This window comes from Aspergillus vadensis (genome assembly GCF_003184925.1).
Source record: "Aspergillus vadensis CBS 113365 unplaced genomic scaffold BO88scaffold_7, whole genome shotgun sequence".
NCBI lineage: Eukaryota > Fungi > Ascomycota > Eurotiomycetes > Eurotiales > Aspergillaceae > Aspergillus > Aspergillus vadensis.
This window is the reverse complement of record NW_020292045.1, coordinates 347,877-367,089: the sequence shown is the minus strand read 5'-3', so window position 1 is coordinate 367,089 and position 19,213 is coordinate 347,877. Positions and strand designations below refer to the sequence as shown.

The 19,213-nt window shown below is 47.2% G+C and overlaps 7 protein-coding genes across 7 annotated transcripts; 6 read left to right on the top strand and 1 right to left on the bottom strand.

Annotated features, from left to right (window-relative positions):
• Positions 1 to 562: 562 nt before the first annotated feature.
• Positions 563 to 2,136, top strand: BO88DRAFT_479804 (uncharacterized protein; the record flags this gene model as incomplete). The annotated part of the gene is made up of 6 exons (XM_025712102.1): positions 563 to 915; positions 968 to 1,205; positions 1,264 to 1,495; positions 1,547 to 1,662; positions 1,732 to 1,863; positions 1,912 to 2,136. 6 exons carry the CDS (start codon positions 563 to 565, stop codon positions 2,134 to 2,136), a joined length of 1,296 nt encoding a protein of 431 aa, XP_025564418.1.
• Positions 2,137 to 5,248: 3,112 nt separating this feature from the next.
• On the top strand, positions 5,249 to 6,425 carry BO88DRAFT_362453 (zinc-dependent alcohol dehydrogenase family protein; the record flags this gene model as incomplete). Its single annotated transcript, XM_025703916.1, has 3 exons — positions 5,249 to 5,392; positions 5,466 to 5,506; positions 5,569 to 6,425. 3 exons carry the CDS (start codon positions 5,249 to 5,251, stop codon positions 6,395 to 6,397), a joined length of 1,014 nt encoding a protein of 337 aa, XP_025564417.1. The 3' UTR covers positions 6,398 to 6,425.
• Positions 6,426 to 7,613: 1,188 nt separating this feature from the next.
• On the bottom strand, positions 7,614 to 8,916 carry BO88DRAFT_442721 (uncharacterized protein; the record flags this gene model as incomplete). Its single annotated transcript, XM_025709973.1, has 6 exons — positions 7,614 to 7,953; positions 8,011 to 8,071; positions 8,141 to 8,453; positions 8,533 to 8,600; positions 8,657 to 8,837; positions 8,899 to 8,916. 6 exons carry the CDS (start codon positions 8,914 to 8,916, stop codon positions 7,614 to 7,616), a joined length of 981 nt encoding a protein of 326 aa, XP_025564416.1.
• A 510-nt stretch (positions 8,917 to 9,426) lies between these two features.
• BO88DRAFT_385364 (amidohydrolase 2) lies at positions 9,427 to 10,696 on the top strand (the record flags this gene model as incomplete). The annotated part of the gene is made up of 3 exons (XM_025704738.1): positions 9,427 to 9,958; positions 10,009 to 10,486; positions 10,551 to 10,696. Exons 1-3 carry the CDS (start codon positions 9,521 to 9,523, stop codon positions 10,694 to 10,696), a joined length of 1,062 nt encoding a protein of 353 aa, XP_025564415.1. The 5' UTR covers positions 9,427 to 9,520.
• Positions 10,697 to 12,340: 1,644 nt separating this feature from the next.
• BO88DRAFT_251504 (aldo/keto reductase) lies at positions 12,341 to 13,948 on the top strand. The gene is made up of 5 exons (XM_025702221.1): positions 12,341 to 12,565; positions 12,628 to 12,714; positions 12,770 to 12,850; positions 12,906 to 13,476; positions 13,538 to 13,948. The coding sequence occupies exons 1-5, from the start codon at positions 12,441 to 12,443 to the stop codon at positions 13,823 to 13,825; spliced, it is 1,152 nt and encodes a 383-aa protein (XP_025564414.1). The 5' UTR covers positions 12,341 to 12,440; the 3' UTR covers positions 13,826 to 13,948.
• On the top strand, positions 13,949 to 14,870 carry BO88DRAFT_479798 (uncharacterized protein). The gene is made up of 3 exons (XM_025712101.1): positions 13,949 to 14,606; positions 14,663 to 14,738; positions 14,795 to 14,870. The coding sequence occupies exons 1-2, from the start codon at positions 14,071 to 14,073 to the stop codon at positions 14,685 to 14,687; spliced, it is 561 nt and encodes a 186-aa protein (XP_025564413.1). The 5' UTR covers positions 13,949 to 14,070; the 3' UTR covers positions 14,688 to 14,738; positions 14,795 to 14,870.
• Positions 14,871 to 17,833: 2,963 nt separating this feature from the next.
• Positions 17,834 to 19,187, top strand: BO88DRAFT_479796 (pectinesterase precursor; the record flags this gene model as incomplete). Its single annotated transcript, XM_025712100.1, has 5 exons — positions 17,834 to 17,995; positions 18,047 to 18,154; positions 18,227 to 18,618; positions 18,675 to 18,739; positions 18,790 to 19,187. The coding sequence occupies 5 exons, from the start codon at positions 17,834 to 17,836 to the stop codon at positions 19,185 to 19,187; spliced, it is 1,125 nt and encodes a 374-aa protein (XP_025564412.1).
• Positions 19,188 to 19,213: the final 26 nt, after the last annotated feature.

Sequence of the window (19,213 nt, the reverse complement as noted above, 5' to 3'; positions counted from 1 at the left end):
GGTACTGTAACACCAGTTCCTACTGATGGCATCGGGAGGTGTTACTCGAAAATAACGCTGCCGCCCGGAGCTAAAATGACACACCCTAATGACGAAAATATTTCTTGAGAGGCTACTATATCCGCAACTTTCGATTATACGAGAGAGAACCAACACCGTGGAGATTCGGACACGAACTTGGCTTACGATCGCCGTTGGACCTAGGTGTTCGTGACAATGTGGGGTACGAATCTAACCTTAGCAAGCCGCAATACGAGCGCAGACCTTGGAGACTAGTATGCATCGATTCTATACAATGCCTTTTGAGTAAAATGACTGCCATGGGTCATGAGGTGTGTTTTCTCACAAACCTATTGAATCTAGACCTTCGGCTACAATAAGTTCGGTGGATCTATACCAAGTTGTGATGTAACCTACCCAAGAATCTGGCCGATGCACTAGTATGCCACCCAGTACCTATATACAAGTCGTAAAGAGCTCTGCTCACGAGTACTTTACTAACTTACTAACAATCTCCCTCGGAGCCGTATAGCAAATCTCACACTCCTATTCAATACGTATCATGGCTATCTCTAAGTCCAAGATCCGGCTCCTAAAAAGCCGTCCACTTTGTATAATTTGCGCCAAGCCCCAGGAGGTCCAGATCGTTGCGCGTACACTGCAAATCACCAAAGATCATATTTCGAGTAGTGATATCCCAGAGCTCGGCGATGGCTATGATTTTTACCTCGGAACATTTAATATTATCTCAAAAGACGGCGGTGAAGCTAGAAGTCTGGAGTACTATGTTACGAGCCCTTATCGACAGGGGATACAGACGTTCTCGATTCAAGCTGGGACTCTGTTCCATGTCCTTAGACCACAATTTGCCGTACATGCAGGTGTCTGCGCTGGTTACGCAAAGGAAGGCATAAAGTAAGTCCATTGAGTTCTCGGTGTCCAAACAGTGTGACTCAAAGTTGGTTAGACTTGAGGATGTGATATTCGGTGATATGGCAATCAACTACGAAGAAGGAAAATGGGTGGTCGAAAAGGGTCAGAAATTATTCAAGCCATCATACAGAACCATTGAGTGCCGGACGGTAGCGAGCATCGTTGGCTTTACCCAGAGTAGTTTGGAACCGACGTACAAATACGGTGGCTATATAAGTGGTTCCGCTGTCCGCGAGGATGCAAACGAGATCTTCGATCTTCTCCGCACAAGTGTCAGCTTGACCAGCCCCATTGAAATTTAACTTTCCATCGTCTCACCGATCTGAATAGGTTAGCCGTGACATCTGTGCGCTTGAAATGGAAGCCAGTGCATTTCTGATGCTTTGCCAACATCACAAAAATATCAAGTGTCTGGGCGTGGTTAAGGGGGTCTCTGATCTCGGGGACTCCAACAAAGCCCATGACCCAGATACATATAAAAGGTCACTGCAGGTTACTGCATCAGCGGTTAGGGAATGGGCCATTTACGCTTTGCGAAATGTCGAATGGAATACTGATGAGGGTACGCCCAAACCTTTTGCAGAGTGAAGCATAATACCTAACTTGGAAGCAGATGATTCGATCGTGGCGGAGTTTGTCAATATCTATTATGAGAACTTTGTCCGTATCGCGCTTGATGCTGTTGGTTCAAAACAGGATCTTACTATTGCGAACGACAACCAAAGAAAGGTATCTGCTATTGTGTTCCCGTTTTTTCTTTTTCTTCTTTAAGGAGAGGACTGATACATCGATATTCAGGTACAATCAAAAGATGTGAAGGGAATGAAAGTGGTTATGCCAGAGAATGATGACCCCTCGGCGTATAGCGAATCAGGCCACATCGCAAAAATTGCCAATGACCACGGCCTTGAGTCAGTCACCATCGGACAAGTACGTCACACACTGATTCAGGCTTTCATTAGATCTGACAAACAATAGAGTAACTTGGGTCGCGGACTATTTTATAAGGATGGATACCTCATTGATTTTCCACGGCTTCTCAACAAATTCGCAGATGAGGATCGCATACAACAAGCTAAGATATTTCAGAAATTGCTGATAAGGAAGCCATACTTCACTGTATCAAGTGCAGAAAGTACCCCCCTTGCTGCAACAGCAACTTGGGAGGACTTTGTGAAATCTGCTCCCACTGCTCCAAATTGACCTGAACTTGAAACAGGGTTTTCACAAAATTGTTGGTCCGCGATACCTGCTTAGTTGTTGTCTTTTTGGTCATCTTTGGTTTTTGAACAATAGGAGAACCACACATCAATAATGTGGGATGAAGGTAAGGATGGACACCCTGTAATTGAACCTGTGCTACGTGTGCATTCCTTCATTCGCTTTACGATTTGTCTACGTGTGTAAGTTGACAGTTACTTCTACCACAAATTGTATTCATATTTATGTTGACTGTTACTGTCTTCCAAGCGTCTTCGAAATCCACACGATGTGTCAGAGACTTTACGTAGCTGTGCTTAACCAGGAGCTCATTAGCCGAACATCTCTCCTTTGTGAACCTCAGGCAATAACAAAACTCCGACTTCAGAGCAGATGATCATACTCTTTACACTTCCTTGTTATACTTACAAAGCGAAGACGTCCCTACCGAGCAGCATGAGAGGTGACCCGAAAGGTTGTTGAATGCAGGAACTACCTTCCTACTAGAGCAAACGCCAACTTTGAGCTCCAATACATACCCAACTACTCTGTTTTGTATGTAGTCCGTGTGATGAGTGAGCTGCCCTGCCATAACTCTCGTAATCTGCGACATTCTGCATAACAAGCGCCGTAGGGTGCAAGGAGTGACATCGGATGCGCACTTCCGGTCGATCAATTCAAATCATATTAGAGAATAGATAGTCCTTACAATGAAGAAAACAAGATAGAAAAGAAAGATGAAAAAAAGAAAAACATACAACAGAAGGGATTCGCTGGTGGTCACCTACCTAACTACTAACCTCCTGGCGTGTGGCTTAAGTACGGCTGAGCGGACAGGAAGCCCTGTTTTCCACACCCTATGGTCATATGTACTCTTTTTTGGTTGAGAAGAGAATGTATCCTGCATTCAAACTTGATCTCACTGATAAATAACTGGCAGGGCTGAAGCACTAATCCGCATGAGTTGTGATACTCCTTAGGAGACTCAAGATATCCGTACAACAATCCTTTCAATACTTCAGCATAATATCTGAGTCTCTAGGCCATCGTATTAAGGATGAAAGGCTGAAGAGTAAAAGTATTGCCACTACAAGGCACTTAAGGTTGATAACATTTGGACGCAAGACAAAACAATCGATATGAACTATTACTTCGGAGTGTTGAATGGTATGTTATGCCCATCTCAGAATATTACGCAGAGCCTCACCAGCTCACACTACCAGGATCTCTCGTCTTACCTGGCCACGGCTACGCCGAGAAAGCAGACTGTGCAGGCGAAAACACGTGAAAACATTGACAGGGGGCGCCCAGATGCCCCAAAGCTTTTGACATGGCTGAATAATGCAGACAGCAACCCTAACATCGAGGGTGTTGTGCTTGATGACTATTTAAAGGTCTATCTTGGTAAACTACATTACCGCTAGGACTGGTGAATACTATGTAAATAATATCTTGCCGAAGAGATTTTCGTCCTTTCTCTCAACTTTCCAACAAGACACACATAGCAAACTACTCTTTATCTCCTGGATGTCTATTACGGACACGCTCTACCATTGGGCCAAAGTCACCCTATGGACATAATCCGGTAGCAAAAATGTCCACTATCACTTAGATGTAGAATAAGAAATCAATACGGTATAGCTGAGCAGCTACAGCTTGGTAATCGTCAAAGACTCACTGGTCACTGTCAGATATTCTCGGATCAGATTCGCATTTTTGTCTATCGATGACGGCATAATCCCATAGATGTCCGTATGCTCCACGCCTGTCGCAGAAGGAGCAATTTGTTGTACATTAGGTATACTAGACCATTATATCAGCGAATCAGGCAACATTCTCACAATTATTCTAGAATTGAAGCCTCGATCGAGTAGCTTCTTTCACGGCAGTCATATGGACATGCCGTTTCTAGCGAGAAGTGCAATAATCGTCAAACAACAGTTCCAAAAGGGCATAATGATGATCTAAGAAATTCTATCACTATAAGTAAGCTCATATACATGATCAAAACATTATCACCGAAGTTGACTTTGTATAACTATGATCTTTCATACTGAAGCAGTTGTCAAGTTGCTGTATTTTCAATTGTATTTGTCTGATATTAACTCTACTAAGGAATTCATTGCGGAGCTGAAGGTATATATAAAGAAAGTTTGATCAGTAAATAAAAAGAAATATGACTAAGGGTTTCATGCGTTCCTTCAGCAGTGCCTTTGTAAAGCAGGTGCGAAACAAGATAGCGCCGAATCCCATCTCCGACATTCAGGTATTCCCATAAAGAAGATATGATTTGTTGTCATGTTTATGAGCGTCGTGCCTGCGTAATTCACTTCACACCTTCTTACATTGTGCCAGTTCGGTCTGCTCGTGCTAATCGCACATGGTTTAGTAATATTTCGTGTTGGGTGGAAGGCCCTGTCACTTGTCGTCACTCTGGTGTTTCATTTGTCGGCTACTATTTATGAGGGTTGAGGAAAGGATGTAATGCAAACCAGGAGATTGTCTGGAAGAAGAAACATACTCTTTCGTACCCTTGTCACGGGATACGCGAGAAAATATCTCGTAAACAATGAGTGGTTTCAGGGTTATATCATCAAAGAGGTGAAACTATGGAACAGTATAGTATGCACTGCTACATAAATCAAGAATGACCTCTGTCCAAAAATAACTACCTCCCATTCTCAACCCGCTATCGAACATTTTCACTCCAACCTCGCAAATGCAGTCTCCTAGCCACTTAGAAAAGGACTAGAGATATTAGTACCTGATAACATATCGTGGTTGCTCATATATTCTATAGCAACAGGCACGATGTAATTGATGGTGGCACAAGGTTATTGCCTTGAGAGACGGAAGCTACAATCAAGGTAAGGCTTCCGTCGGGATACTGTATTAGGGAACCTTCCCGCCATTAGGGGGGGTATTCATATTACAAATCCCCTCCCGAACAGTTAACTATAAAGCAGTTCGTTTTGCGTTTGTCTCAATGTGCTAATTTGACTTTACAAGGAGAACCGATATCCAAGCTAATAGAACGAAAACAAATTTGAATTTAATTTTAAATTGTTCACTTCCGCTCTTCCCTATGATGAATCGGTCTAACGGTCAACCGACAATGAAGCAGTGGGTGCTGAGCGGAACTCGCGGGACGGATTCCCTCCAGCTCCAAGATGTTCCGATTCCCGAGCCAAGTGACTACGAGGTTCTGGTAAAGTTCCACGCCGCTTCACTCAATTTCAGAGACATCATGGTTGCAAATGTGAGATCGCATCATTCTTTCAAGATGTTGGTTATATCGAGAATCGAAGCAACGAAATAACATTGAAAGCCAGGGACAATATTATATCAAAACTAAGGACGGAGTAATTCCTGGGTGAGTACTCAGGCTTTACACTGTTATTGTTCTGATTAAGTGAGTACTGACTGGTGACAAAGCTCTGATGCTGCGGGTGAAATTGTCGAAGTTGGCCCAAAGGTGACCAGATTTACAACTGGACAACGGGTTTCACCTATCTTTCATTTGACACACCTCTATGGTTCTGTGAAGGATTCAGACACTCAAAATCAGCTGGGTGGAACCTATGACGGGGTATTTCGCGAGTACGCTGTCTTCAATGAGCAAGGTTGCGTGGAGATTCCATCGACCTTGTCTTACCTTGAAGCTGCAACTCTACCTTGTGCTGCACTCACAGCGTGGAATGCCCTTTATGGTGGTTCTAAAACGTTGAAGCCGGGTGATGTGGTTCTGACGCAAGGCAGCGGCGGTGTTAGCATATTTGCTCTCCAGTTCGCAAAGCTTGGGGGCGCACAAGTCATCTCGACAACTAGCAGTGTGGAGAAGGGTACAAAGCTGCGAGAATTAGGCGCAGATGTGATTATAAATTATGCCGAGGATAGCGAATGGGGCCAGACGGCCAAACGCCAATCGCACCGAAAGAGAGGAGCTGATTTTGTGGTCGAGATTGCCAATACTATGGCTCAATCTTCCCGAGCAGTTGCTAACGATGGGTGTATTGCAACCATTGGAAGAAGAGGAGGATCTGAAGGAGGGGCAGGCACCTCTCATAGCTCCGTGCTGGCGACTGTTCGAAGAATTTTGGTGGGCAGTAGAGAGCTTCAAGAGGATATGAATGCTGCCATTGACGTGAACCACCTTAAGCCACAGATTGACGGTCGTTCATTCAAGTTCTATGAACTTAAGGAGGCATATGATTATTTTCAGAAGGGAAGCCACTTTGGTAAGGTGGTCGTGGACTTCGACTGACTGGCGATCGTTTGAGTGACAATACAAGACACACAGGTTCTATAGTCGTCCAGAGGTCAGATGTCTCTGGAAAAAGGAAGTGAAATAAGCTTTATAGCACCTCAATGTTCTGTATTATTTGATCATATATCTGGACAAATGTAGTCTGTAAGGGGTTAGCCAGGCATGCCCGATGCCAAATACAGACCACGATATCCGGTACCGAGTACTGGCCCCGAAACGGAACTCACTGATAAGGCCTTGCCTGTCATCCTGACCATAAATAGAAGAGAGGGCAATGGAGACCGTCAGTAGTGGGGTACGTGAGGAATGGAGGAGAATAGTTGACGGATTGCTAACGGTCCTTATTGTGCTTGGTTTGCGTCAAGCCTTCTAGTAAAGTTGTCTAGGCCCTGGTTCCTGACCTAGTAGTATATATACTTAGGTGCAAAACTGGGGTATTTTTGTATGTCTGTAATAGATCAGTAATCTACGATATCTTCAGATAAAGTTTGTTGAGTCATGTGGTTGGGGTCTGAAATAGTACGCCTATGTATACCTTTACGGAAGGCAATGACAATCACTACTTCAAAAACTTGGGACTCCGAGATGGTATAGGAAATTGATCGGGTAAAATTACCTGTGCCAGCGTGACTTTCTTATTAAGTCTCAGCATGTAATAAAAACCAGATAATACCATAATATAATTGAATATATAATTCCTATTATATGCATTACTACTGATATTATCTACAGTTTAGTTACAATAGTTAGCAGTAAAAATTTCACTGAATTATACTACAAATAATAAGACATTTATAAAAATACATAATAGAAAAATAATATGCAAGGATATATACTTAGTAGTACAGAATGTACAGAGGAATCGAGAAATATCTAGATATAACTTAATAAAGTTGGGGTAGAGACAATGAGTGTTCAGGTAAAGAAAACTAGAAAAATGAAAGAAAATTAAGTATACTAAACATATCAGATTATTAAAAATAGGTGAATATTAATATAATATGAAAGATTTGTTAGTAATTATTTACCGAAACACTAACCTCCCAGCGTGTGGCTTAAGTACGGCCGAGCGGACGGAAGACGCTGCTTCCCACATCCCGTGATCGTATGTACTTGTTTATATTCTTCTATGATATACATCGTAACAGCCTGGAATTGTTGTTCATCAAATATTGGGGGGAGTGAAACATTAATAGGTGTCCATCTGATTGCATTAAGCATGAGACAGTGCGGTCGTAGAGTTATCCTTCCCGGAATCACATTCCATAGTCAAATGAACAAGTGAGATCTCATCATGCTGGCGATGACTGCGGCCTGAGGCCTGAATAGGATACAGTCTTCCGCTAGTGGTATGGGACTTGGCGGTGGTCAAAAACAGTCTTGGGAAGATCAGATCGATGACTGGCTTGGTGCTCGGCAAACTGGCGGCAATGATAGAGATAGCCACTTCAATACCTGACGACACGGACACGCCGAATGTACTCCAGCTTGGATCGGTGCTCTCATAAAGCTTGATGATGTACACCATTCGAACAATACTGGCAATGCAGGCACTTCATGGCAACCTGTTAGTCGCATATGTTCTATAACTCGTTCCGGGGTATTCTTACAACGTTCCCAAGGAAAATAGCCCGATGACGACCGCGCGTTTCATCGTTCCGATTTGTAGCCCTACTCTCGTGAGTATCTGCTGTATGGCCATCTCAAGCGAGGCGCCCCCTCCCTGATGAATGAACGCACCTAAAATAGTCCGAATTGGTAGAATTAGGATCCACAGATCCGTCACCAGTGATAGTGCGGCCGTGGTATACCAAAATGGAATAGATGCGAAACACGTATAGTGGTCGTATTTTTGAGGGTTGTAAACCGCATTCACTGGAGAGCATTGGAAGATGGTGGCAAGGATAATGGCGATGCTCATGGCGGCGATGAAAGCGATGGTGCCTAGAGTGATGTTGCGAAGATTCGGGAAGAGGCGCAGGTATAATAGGCAGATTGACGTCTTGATCAGGCCAGTAATGAGGGTGTATATTATGTGAGTGACGTAGCTAATCTACAGGCAATCACGCCGTTAGTCAGAAACTAGGCTGTCATTGGGAGGGGTGAAAATAGATCTGAGCAAGCGGGCGCACCTTGGCTGCGGGTAACGCATCGGCCTTCGGAAGAGTGCCATCATGTTTCCCTGTGCCATATTTGACTCCTAGCAGGATATCCGACATCAGTTTCAATACTGCTATCTGGACTATATTTACAAACCAAGACCTGCAATGGCAACATTCAAAATGGCCGTGACCGTGGAGAGCATCATTGTCCAGTCATCCAAGCCTAGCCGCTTTACAACCGCAGCTCGGGATACGAATCGCAGGACAACGATGACCGCTGCGAACCCGGTCACGGTACCATTGATGATGACAATCAAGGGCCCACGGTTCTCACTCTAAGCCGGCAATCAGTATTAGCACCGTGCACAAGCTTCAAGCACTTGCCTCCGAGCGTACTGGAAAGCTTTGCTGCATGGTGAGGCCGTAGAGCCCAGCACAAATGGGCTCATCGTGAGATGTGAACGAGACTTTATCGCTGGGCACACACTGCGCGCGGCCGAAAAAGGGGCATGACTGTCTGATCCCACTAAACATCAAGTAGAAGCTGCCCTAGGGCCCTTGGCGACAGGGATATCCGATGGCTCATTACCACCAAATACTCGTCTTCTTGGCCAATGCCCGAAGAACCGTAATCAACGCTACCAAACTAGCGTATTCCGTCATAAAAGCTGAACAGATAGGTTCGAGGTTGGAATGTCCGACTAAGGGCCTTGGCAGGACCCATGCCTATACCCGGCCAACGTTGTTTAAGCATTGGTCGATGTCACTGGCGAGATCAGCCCATTAACGCCCGGTCCAATATGTGTCAAACCGCTAACAGTGCCGGCGGCCGATTGGCTTCTCGATAGTCGGCAACCGGTTGACTTGGCAGCCTAGTGTAGGGCACAAATTTCCATCCGGGAACTAAACTTCGTCCGAGATTCCAGGCTATCCGTCCTTTAAGATCCCCTGAAATCGTAGACGGTCTTTCTTCTAGCAAATATTCGTTTTCATATCCCTGTCTTTACTTCTGACCTTCATGCTGGGCATCAGATCTCTGTTACTTGGCGTGTTGTCGGCATGGGTGGTCGCAGGGCATACCCTTCGGGCCGGCAACATCAGCACCGGCTACCGGATCGATGTGCACTCTCATGTTATTCCTCCCGTCTGGAGAGAGGCCCTGATTGCTGCTGGCTACCCGGTGAAAAATGGAACGCTGTATACTGACGATTTCCCGGTGCCCGACTGGACGCTGGAATCACACCTGGCCACGATGGACACCTTGGGCATCAACTTCTCGACCATCAGCGTCAGCGCTCCCGGGGTCTACTTCCTCAAAGACCCTAAGGAGGCACATGCGCTTGCCCGCACTGTCAATCTTGCCATGCACAATTACACCCAGGCTCATCCGACTCGACTGGGGGCGCTTTGTCTGTTGCCCCTTCCGCATGTGGCAGAATCCGTGGCCGAACTGGAGGTAGTCTGATTGCCCAACAGTGGTATAATCCTGGCTAACAGACCCGTTAGTTTTGCCTCGATACGCTCAAGTTCCCCGGTGTGGGCATGTACACCAACGCTAACGGTACCTACCTCGGCAACTCGACTCTCGGTCCTCTCTTTTCGGTCTTGAATGAGCGACAGGCCACCGTGTTCGTCCATCCGGCGGCTCCGGGATGTCAGTCTGTGAGCTTGGGTTACCCGTCCCCTTTGACGGAGTACCCATTCGACAGCGTGCGGGCGATGGAGAATCTGTTGTTGACTGGCCAGCGCGCTAAGAACCCCGATATCAAGATGATATTCGCCCACGGCGGGGGCGCCATGCCGTATCTGGCCAGCCGTATTGCCGGAATGGCGTCCATGTCGCTGCTGGGGTCTCTAAATATGACTAATTCCCTGGCGGAGCTTGCAGGTTATTACTTTGACACGGCTTCTGCCACCTCAGCAATTCAACTTGCTGCCATGAAAAGCTTCATCGGGGTGGACCAGATTTTGACTGGAACCGATTGTGGGTCCTCCTCTTTTCCCTGCAGTTTTGCATTCAATTGATAAGGTGTCTAATAATGCCTCAGACCCGTATGTTCCCCTTTCGCAGAGCGAGGCCGCGCTTCCTGCCATTCAGGGCAACGGCGAATTCACCGATGCGGAGATGGCGCGCATCAACCATCAGAACGCGCTTTCACTGTTTCCGCGGGTTGCCAAGGTGTTGGGCTATTGAAGCTCCTGTAGTCCAGCACAGTACTGTGATTGTCTCCATGTCGCCTAATAGCCTGAGTTCGCAGTCCAATAGATTAATCCGATAGTATATTGTGTCATACCCAGTAGTTATACCGTCTTTTCTGACTAGATTCGGTAATTTTGGGTCAATTCCATACATGACACGGTGCAAGTTCGGTGCAAGAAACCAAAGGCTGTCGGGCGGAGATGTCAGAGATGTCTCCACAGTATATATATCTATCGCCGGACAGTGTCAGGTTGACAATTGTAGCATCAATCCAGGGCCTAAATGTGTCTAATAATACTCAAATAAAGGAATCGCGGTCAATTTCACCCGAATAGCATTCTTAACCCAGAATATGCGTCAAGGAGTAGCAGCGCTGCGAGACCCGGCTAGAAATTGGTCGCGGAAGCCATGTGCGGCCTGAGGCAGTGTGTTGCGAGGCTTAATGACCAAGATGCGGCAACACAGCACAGAAGTCAGGGGTTATTGGGTGTGAACCCGACGTTTCACCAGCCTGTAGTGAGCCCGGGTAGACTGCTAGCCATACCGTGTCTATCTCTTTCTGATAGATACCCCCACCCCCCGGTCGCATCTGCGAGTGATTCCTCGACCGGAAAGCCACAACTGGCGGGGATGGATGGCAGTCACACCGCACGTCCTGAATAAGGCAGACCCCATGGGGCTGCGATCATCCGGGGTAATCGAGAGGAAGACCTCTCCACGTACAGTTGATTCCGGCCCTCAATGCGAAATGGGAACCACCGCGATCCTTGTTCCCATCCAGCTCGGCCACAGGATATCGCAAAAGGAGGGCAGCACGTAAACCGCATCGGTAAGTCCACTGACAGTGAGGCAGCGGTGATGCTCCATATGGTCGTGCATATTCTGCGTTTTTCTTTCCTATCAAATGACTTGCACTGGGATCCCAACTGGCAGTCAATGGCTAGACCTGAAAGAAGGATCCTCGAGATTGTAGTGTGTGTCTTACTCCAGATGTAAGCCCAAGGGCTTGCCTCCGCCATCTCAAATTACACTTGTAAACACAATCTTGCCACTACACGATAGTTGCAGATTCAACCATCAATTATGTGGCGTCTTTGTTGCTGGTCTTACAACAAGGGGACCCTGGATGATTACCTTCCGTCGCTTTCCGCTCGGGTCACGGCTGGGCCTCCCGTAACACAGTAGGTCGGCGAGATGCCACCAACCACGTAGCATACCTTGCTGAAGGTTTTGGTGAGGCCAATTACAAGTGAGTGTCAGCAACAACTTGCAGCTTTAGACGGGTGGATCTCCCCGCTGTGGGTCGGTCAGCACTTATTCCCCCTCACGGAATTAACGGGGATACAAGAGTGATGCCACATCGGATGACACCCGAGGCACATGAAGGAACTTCGTATTCCCAAAGTTAACAAGGGTGTCTACTCTGGTGCTCAGATGCATTGATCTGACTGTGAGTCCAAGTTGATGTTCCATTGATTACACATTGTTTACAGTCAATGGATCGGGGATACGAGTTCGACGGTATACCCGATGACATCAAGCTCAACTTACCAAAAGCGGCATCTGGTGGAGACTCCGCGTCATGATCACCCGTATCCCCATGCCTCCTACAACTTCAGGCCTGGAGGTAATCGGAGTTTAAGTCTATCGCCGCCAATTCTGAAGACATATATTGACCACATCTTCCTCAGACATCACTTAAAGCACAACCGTCGTTACACGCTGATCATCTATCATCATGTCTCTCTTCGCCCCCGCCCCCAAGCCCGCCAGCCGTCTCGGCTACCACCGTGTATTGGCACCCTCGGCTGGTGTCAAGGTCTCACCATTGTGTCTAGGAGCTATGAACTTTGGAGACTCATGGTTTGACAACTGTATTATCTTGGTGTGACTGGTCAACTAACCAGGCTTTTGCCGGTTTCCAGGAAGGAATTCATGGGAGAATGCAACAAGGAGCAGTCCTTTGCCCTGCTAGATGAATTTTACAGACTCGGAGGCAACTTCATCGATACGTATGTCACTACTACAAATTAGATCGCTGTAAGATGCTGATTATTTCCACTAAAGGGCCAACAACTATCAGTTCGAAGAATCCGAGAAATGGATCGGAGAGTGGATGGCTGCTCGCGGGAACCGCGACCAGATGGTGTATGTAGCAGTATCTTTTTATACCTTACTTTGAACAAGGAACTGATATTGTTAGCATCGCAACCAAATATACAACAGGTTTCCGAACCGCCCACCGCGACACCGAGCCTCTCCAATCCAACTTCGTCGGTAACTCCATGAAGAGCATGCGGGTCTCCGTCGAGCACAGTCTCAAGAAGCTCCAGACTGACTACATTGACCTCCTGTACCTGCACTGGTGGGACTTTACATCCTCCGTGGAAGAGGTCATGCACGGACTTAACAATCTGGTCGCATCGGGCAAGGTTCTCTACCTCGGTGTCTCCGACACCCCGGCGTGGGTTGTTGTCAAGGCCAACGACTACGCTCGGGCCCACGGCCTCCGTCCTTTCTCCGTGTACCAAGGAAGATGGAACGCCGGGTTCAGAGACCTCGAGAGAGAGGTGATCCCCATGTGCAGAGACCAAGGGATGGCGATTGCTCCCTGGGCACCGCTCGGAGCGGGCAAATTCAAGTCTGCCGAGGCGCGTAAGAGCGACGCCGGAACTGGTAGCGCACGTGGCGCTGAATTGAGCGAGATTGATATCAAGGTCTCGGATGCGTTGGAGAAGATTGCGAAAAGGAAGAACACCACTTTGCACGCTATTGTGAGATACCAATTCCATCAATGTCATGCTACGGAAGCAAACTAATGAGAATGATAAACAGGCCCTCGCTTACGTCATGCACAAGACACCTAACGTCTTCCCCATCATCGGTCAACGCAAGATTGAGCATCTCCAAGCCAACGTGGAGGCTTTGAGCGTGAGCCTCTCCGATGAGGACCTCGATGAGATTGATAGTGCATCTTCGTTCGATGTCGGATTCCCGATGAACTTCATTTTCCGTGACTCTTACTCTTCGCGCAACACGGCTGCCGATGTCTGGTTGACCAAGGCTTCGGCCCTTATTGATGCGCCTCCCCATGCGTCGCCTGTGCCGCCTCGTCAGGAATAGATTACTGTCTAATAGTTACCGAGAATCGATATTGAAGTCAATCCGACATGACTAATAATTCACCCAAAACCATGCTAGTACCTGATTGGCCGGAATTAAGTCGCCGCTGCTCTTGCCTCTATCATCATCCGTAGTACAATCTGTTTATGTTCTCCGCGCATAGTCGTTTTCATCCGTTTTAGCTTTCCTTTAGTCCGCGGCTTTTGTCTCTCCGACATCGACCACTGCTCCTTCCTGATATTAGCATGCCTTCACGCTGGTTTGCCCAAGGCGAGGTCGCCCCTGGTACTACCATCCAGCTTAGAAAAGCCAAGTGGGTGATCCACGAGATAGCTAGTGAGCACTGCTTCCAGCTTAACGAGGACGATCTGCGAGACAGACATGACCCCTCCTTCGCCTGTACTCGTCTCATCTGCGAAGCACGTGGACCGAATGGGCCTGTTCAGGGTCATATGCGTTATTATAAGCAGATTCCCATTGAAGGAACGGAAGCCGAGCCTCCTATCATACGAGCCAAGCAAGCAGAATCCTTTAGTCCACCGGAACTAGTGTACCTACGCACCTTGACCCAGAAGGGATTAACCATCACCCCCCGTCTGCTGGACAGCAAAGAAGACAAGCAGGATAATGCTGGCTTTGTTCCCGGTGGATTCGTCATTTGGGTTGTGTGGGCAGTGGTACCAGGACTCCAACTGGGTAATGATATCGGCTCTGCACCATTCTGGGGGTTGAGTCGGAAAGAACGGGATGCAGTGCGTCAAGCATTCAAAGACACTATCAAGTTTGCCATCCTATTGTTTTTCCTTTTCGCTCGTTTCTAATGACGCACTGTAACAGTAAGCTTGACAACTGGGGACACTAACCTTACCCCGAACAAGCTAAGAACCTTGTTTGGGACTACCACGGGAAGTTTGTGAGTCCAGCAGTCCCGCACTTTGTTTCTCTTACTAAGTCTGTATTTTTACGTAGGTATTATGTTGGATTTCTCCTCACCTGCAAGGCTAATCCACGAGCTTTCTGGTCTCCCGCCAGATGGGCAGGTTGGGGTCTGGCAAGGCCGCCAAAGGAATGCCGGGATTGGGATACTATCACAGAGGGCTGGGAGCTCTAGAGTATCTTATCAGTTGCTGGGCCATTGCCAGGTTGGGAACTGGATGCCCCCGGGGAGGGCAATATTCCGGTTTGAATCATCGTATTTTGGCGGTCCACCTACAAACAGGGGATCAATATGTCCTAGGATGGTGAAGATATATTGCAGGTAGATGTCAAAGAAAGAACCTGATTTACATCGAATTGCACTAGGTCCTGTCTTTCCTTGGAGTCGCTAGAACAAAAGGCCTCGCGGTACAGCTGGTCCACTCTTTTCCTTCTAACTTCTGAAAGCGCATTCAAGAGGCACCGGAAGGGTGCGTAGAAGGGCGACTTTGCAGCGCTGTGAGTATTCAGAGGCGAGACTGAGAGAATCGGCGCAGTGATTTCCTCGTATTTTCGGTTCGGAGGGGCGCTGGCTAGCCCGCTCATTATCGCCATGCCACCTAGCTCCTAGAGCATGCATGATGGCTCTCTTAATGAGGCAATCAAAGCACCAGTATGGACACATGGAGAGGTGAGGACGTCCCGGTACGCTCCGGTGAACATCCGGTGGAGCATGTCCTCGCACAACCCTACAAGAATTCTGAACATCGGGTTATAGCATGTAGACAATATTTGGACTTATCTGGAGTAGGGTCTACTCATGAATAAATAAAGGAAGTACAAGCCACCAACAACGCTGTCTGTGAAGTCTACTAGAAATATATATCCACGATGATGCAGCGCAACGAAAGCATACATTCATGAGTAGCTATAGGTAATAAATATAACCACTATCAAAGGACTTTTACCCCATCCCACACTTACCTACAGAACCTTAAGTCGCGAAATTAATGTTTGCGTTGTGGAATCGGAGAATTTACCCGAGTGTTGTGGTTCTTAATTCTCCTCGAAATTCAGGATTCAAAGTAATGTTTCTTCTTCATCACTATCGTTATGTGAGCGACTAATCGTCTATTATGTTCTACATTGATTTAGTCATTTCTCTTTTTTGAGGCTTGATTCTTAATCAAGGGTTGCGGCAAGCAGGCATTGGGGGACTGTTCGCAGAGAACAGTGTGCTTGAGTGGCAGAATAATTGGACGGGCAAGCGGTCAGACAGTTGGAAAAAGGGGCAACACGGGTCTCGTGTCCACAGCTCACTCACTTCCTTTTCCTCCTTCCACTTACACCACTAGGGATATCACAGCTATCATACATACACATGCCAGGTCGACGACCGAATTGCTTCCTGGTCAGAGGAGATGAACGATCTCTCAGATCATCTCGGGCAGGTGACCGACACGTGAGAAGTTACACCTCTTCCACAACACGCCAAGTCCTGAGTTGACTTAAATTTGCGACATGAATTTGGATGAAGATATGACCTGTCGACAATCACAGGTGATTAAGGTTGCTTCCGCCACCGAAATTTCCTGAGTAGGAAGGCAGCTAGGCAATAAGGTTGGGAAACAATGAGACCGTGGGTACCAACGTGCATGCTCAAAATATAGAATGAAGATGTATCCGATTATGCGCGCTTTGAATTCTCAGCCTCGGCTCATGTTACTATGATCTGTCTGCGCAATCAGAGGCTTTCAGCTTGAGCTGTCTCAGTCCATCACACCAGGGCCTGCAACGTCGGGAAGATGCCTTTTCCTGACCGAATTAGAGTCTGCCCCATTATTTGTGGCAATATGTGCCGTGTATCTGGGGAGAACGTTGTCCTCCTGTGGAAGGAAGTGTGGGTTGCTGCAAGTTCATGACCCAGGTTTGTTTATTGACTGGTGATGATAGCAATTTTAAGCTTATCGACATCACTGAAGCACCAGTCAAGTGGATCTACCCCATGGAAGACATTGACTTCTGCTGAAGAAGATTTTATTTCCTTAAAGAGACGCGTCGCCCTCCAATAGTCACCTATAGCAAAGCACCACTGTAAATGAGCAAAGACCGAGAGATATTTCCACTCGACCAGTCTATTTCTTGTCGATAAATGGATGGGTTAATATAAGGGATAGATTAACTGCCGGGTAAATAACGGCAAAGTTGATTCCGGAGAATTTTGAGTTTGGGTTATCAACTTGAAACAACCGTTTGCGCCGGGGCTCTGGGAAGAGGGAGACCCGCCTGGTCCTGTCCACTTATCTCTCATTCTATCCATGTTGTAAGCAGGACTAGCTCAATTCTACTAGGTTTCATTCCCAGGAGCCAATTTGTGTCACAATCATGAGCTGGCCAGGTTCACCAATTGGATCCTCTATTTGCAAGCCAAAAATGACCACGATTTGGTGTTCAGTGGATAAGTCGAAGCTCTAGATGCTTAACCCCTGAGCGGTGTAACTTAGCTTCCGTTGATCGCTTCAGCTGGCGGCCGGTAAACACCCACTGAAGGATTCGTGTCTCACACGTTACTTCTGCCGAGCGTTTCAAAGGTGCGCGAATAGCTCTGCCAATTAAAGCTTCATCCTTGCCTTTTTATCTACAGTAACTGGGAGATGAACGAGAGATCCCGAGGCTGTGGGACAATCAATACAGGCGACTCTGAATCAGCGTCAAGATACAAAGACATAGCTATCGGACTACAGTTGGATAGATGCATAAGCCTGTCAGAGTCAGATCGATCCGCAGCATGGATGGGTCCCGCTGGGATCTGCTCCGCTTGGCTCACCCCCTGTCATTCTTCCAAAATTATGGGTCTGCCTGCTCCTTGCAGGTCGATCAACTTTTTTTTCCGTTGACGATCATGTTCGACCTTTTGTTTGCGCAAGCACTACTAGTCTGCCCACTTAGGAGACTTCACATTAATTGGCTTAGTTGAGGGGCCGCACGGATGACGATGTAGATAAAAGCGCGCTGGAGCTCACCTTCCAGATTTTTGCACGGCAGCCGGCATGCGATCAATGGGTTTCAATCACCAAGTCACTCCCTATCAACATGGGCTCCTCGATGCCTCTTGTCGGTCATAGTCTGGCCATCTTTATCTGCGCGGCGGTAATGATGAGTGTTAGTATTATGGCGGTCGCGTTGCGCACCTTTGTTCGTATTTATACGGTTCGAGCTTTTGGGTGGGACGACGCTCTAATGGTCATAGCATTGGTGGGATTCCTGATCTTCTTACAAACACGACAGCGGCTGATATTTCATTAGGCTCTGTTCATAGCCCTGGATGCATGTTGGATGGTTGCATCGAAGCGAGGTGTTGGCCATAAGAACGAGGACTTTACTGATTATAATACAATGGAGCAGGCACTTCTGGTAGGTCTTTTATCTTTTCTACTAATACGCGAGTGAGGCCATAACCATTACGATATAACTAACTATTGTTAGTGGTGGTGGTTATGTCAAATGCTCTATAGTTGGTCAGCCGCTATCACAAAAATATCAATCGCTATTGCCCTACTCAGACTAGCAGTGCACAAAGCTCACCGCATTGCTTTGTGGACGGTGACTGGCGTTGTAATAGTCGCTGGGATAATGATCTGGCTTGTGTTCCTAGCCGGCTGCCAACCAGTCTCTTATTTCTGGTCGCATGTCAATGGAAATCATGAAGGAACATGCATACGTCGGCAGATACTGTTGGATGTTGGCTATCTCTATAGTTTCCTGATTGTGCTGTCCGATGTTACTCTGGGGATCATGCCTGCCGTTCTGATCTGGCACCTGCAAATGGACCGCCGGACAAAGATTGCATTAGCCGGGGTCCTCAGCCTAGGAGCCCTGTATGTGCACTATATCTTTGACAACTTAAAAAGGAAAGATGCTGAACCTGTTCTAGAGAAAGTGTCGCCGTGATCATCCGAATCCCATATCTCCATACCTACCATGACACCAACCTTCTCTGTGAGTCTACACAAAACTACCATCCGTCACCACATCCCTAACTCCTGCAGACGCAACCTACCAAATCGACTTTTGGTCCATCATCGAGATCGGAATCGGCATTACTGCAGGAAGCCTCGCCACCCTCCGCCCTTTATTCCTTTGGGTCTTCGAAACTCGATCATACTATGGTGGTAACTCGCGTGGTAAAAAGCAAGGCGAAGAGGAGCATCCTCTGTCGAACTTCTCCACAGATGCTGAAAGGTTACATAACCCAGGCAATTGGGGTGGGGAATTTGCTCCAGGAAAGTCGAACAGTCGTCTAGTAACCACCGTCACATCTCGTCTGAGCCAGTCAGATAGGAATCAGGATGCTATGACCTTGGGTGCTGGATCATGGCAGGCACTTTATCAGGTCAATATTCAGACAACAATCAAGATATCGGAGGGAGTGGATGAAGCAATATAATTGTGCTCCCAGACTCCTGTATATAC

Bases quoted from the DNA above. Each gene is read 5' to 3' on its own strand.
- BO88DRAFT_479798 (XM_025712101.1), top strand. From the start codon at position 14,071: ATGCCTTCACGCTGGTTTGCCCAAGGCGAGGTCGCCCCTGGTACTACC. The intron at 14,607-14,662 runs GTTTGCCATCCT...GCACTGTAACAG, and splicing joins GCATTCAAAGACACTATCAA to TAAGCTTGACAACTGGGGAC.
- BO88DRAFT_251504 (XM_025702221.1), top strand. From the start codon at position 12,441: ATGTCTCTCTTCGCCCCCGCCCCCAAGCCCGCCAGCCGTCTCGGCTAC. The intron at 12,566-12,627 runs GTTTGACAACTG...GCCGGTTTCCAG, and splicing joins ATGAACTTTGGAGACTCATG to GAAGGAATTCATGGGAGAAT. The intron at 12,851-12,905 runs GTATGTAGCAGT...TGATATTGTTAG, and splicing joins GGGAACCGCGACCAGATGGT to CATCGCAACCAAATATACAA.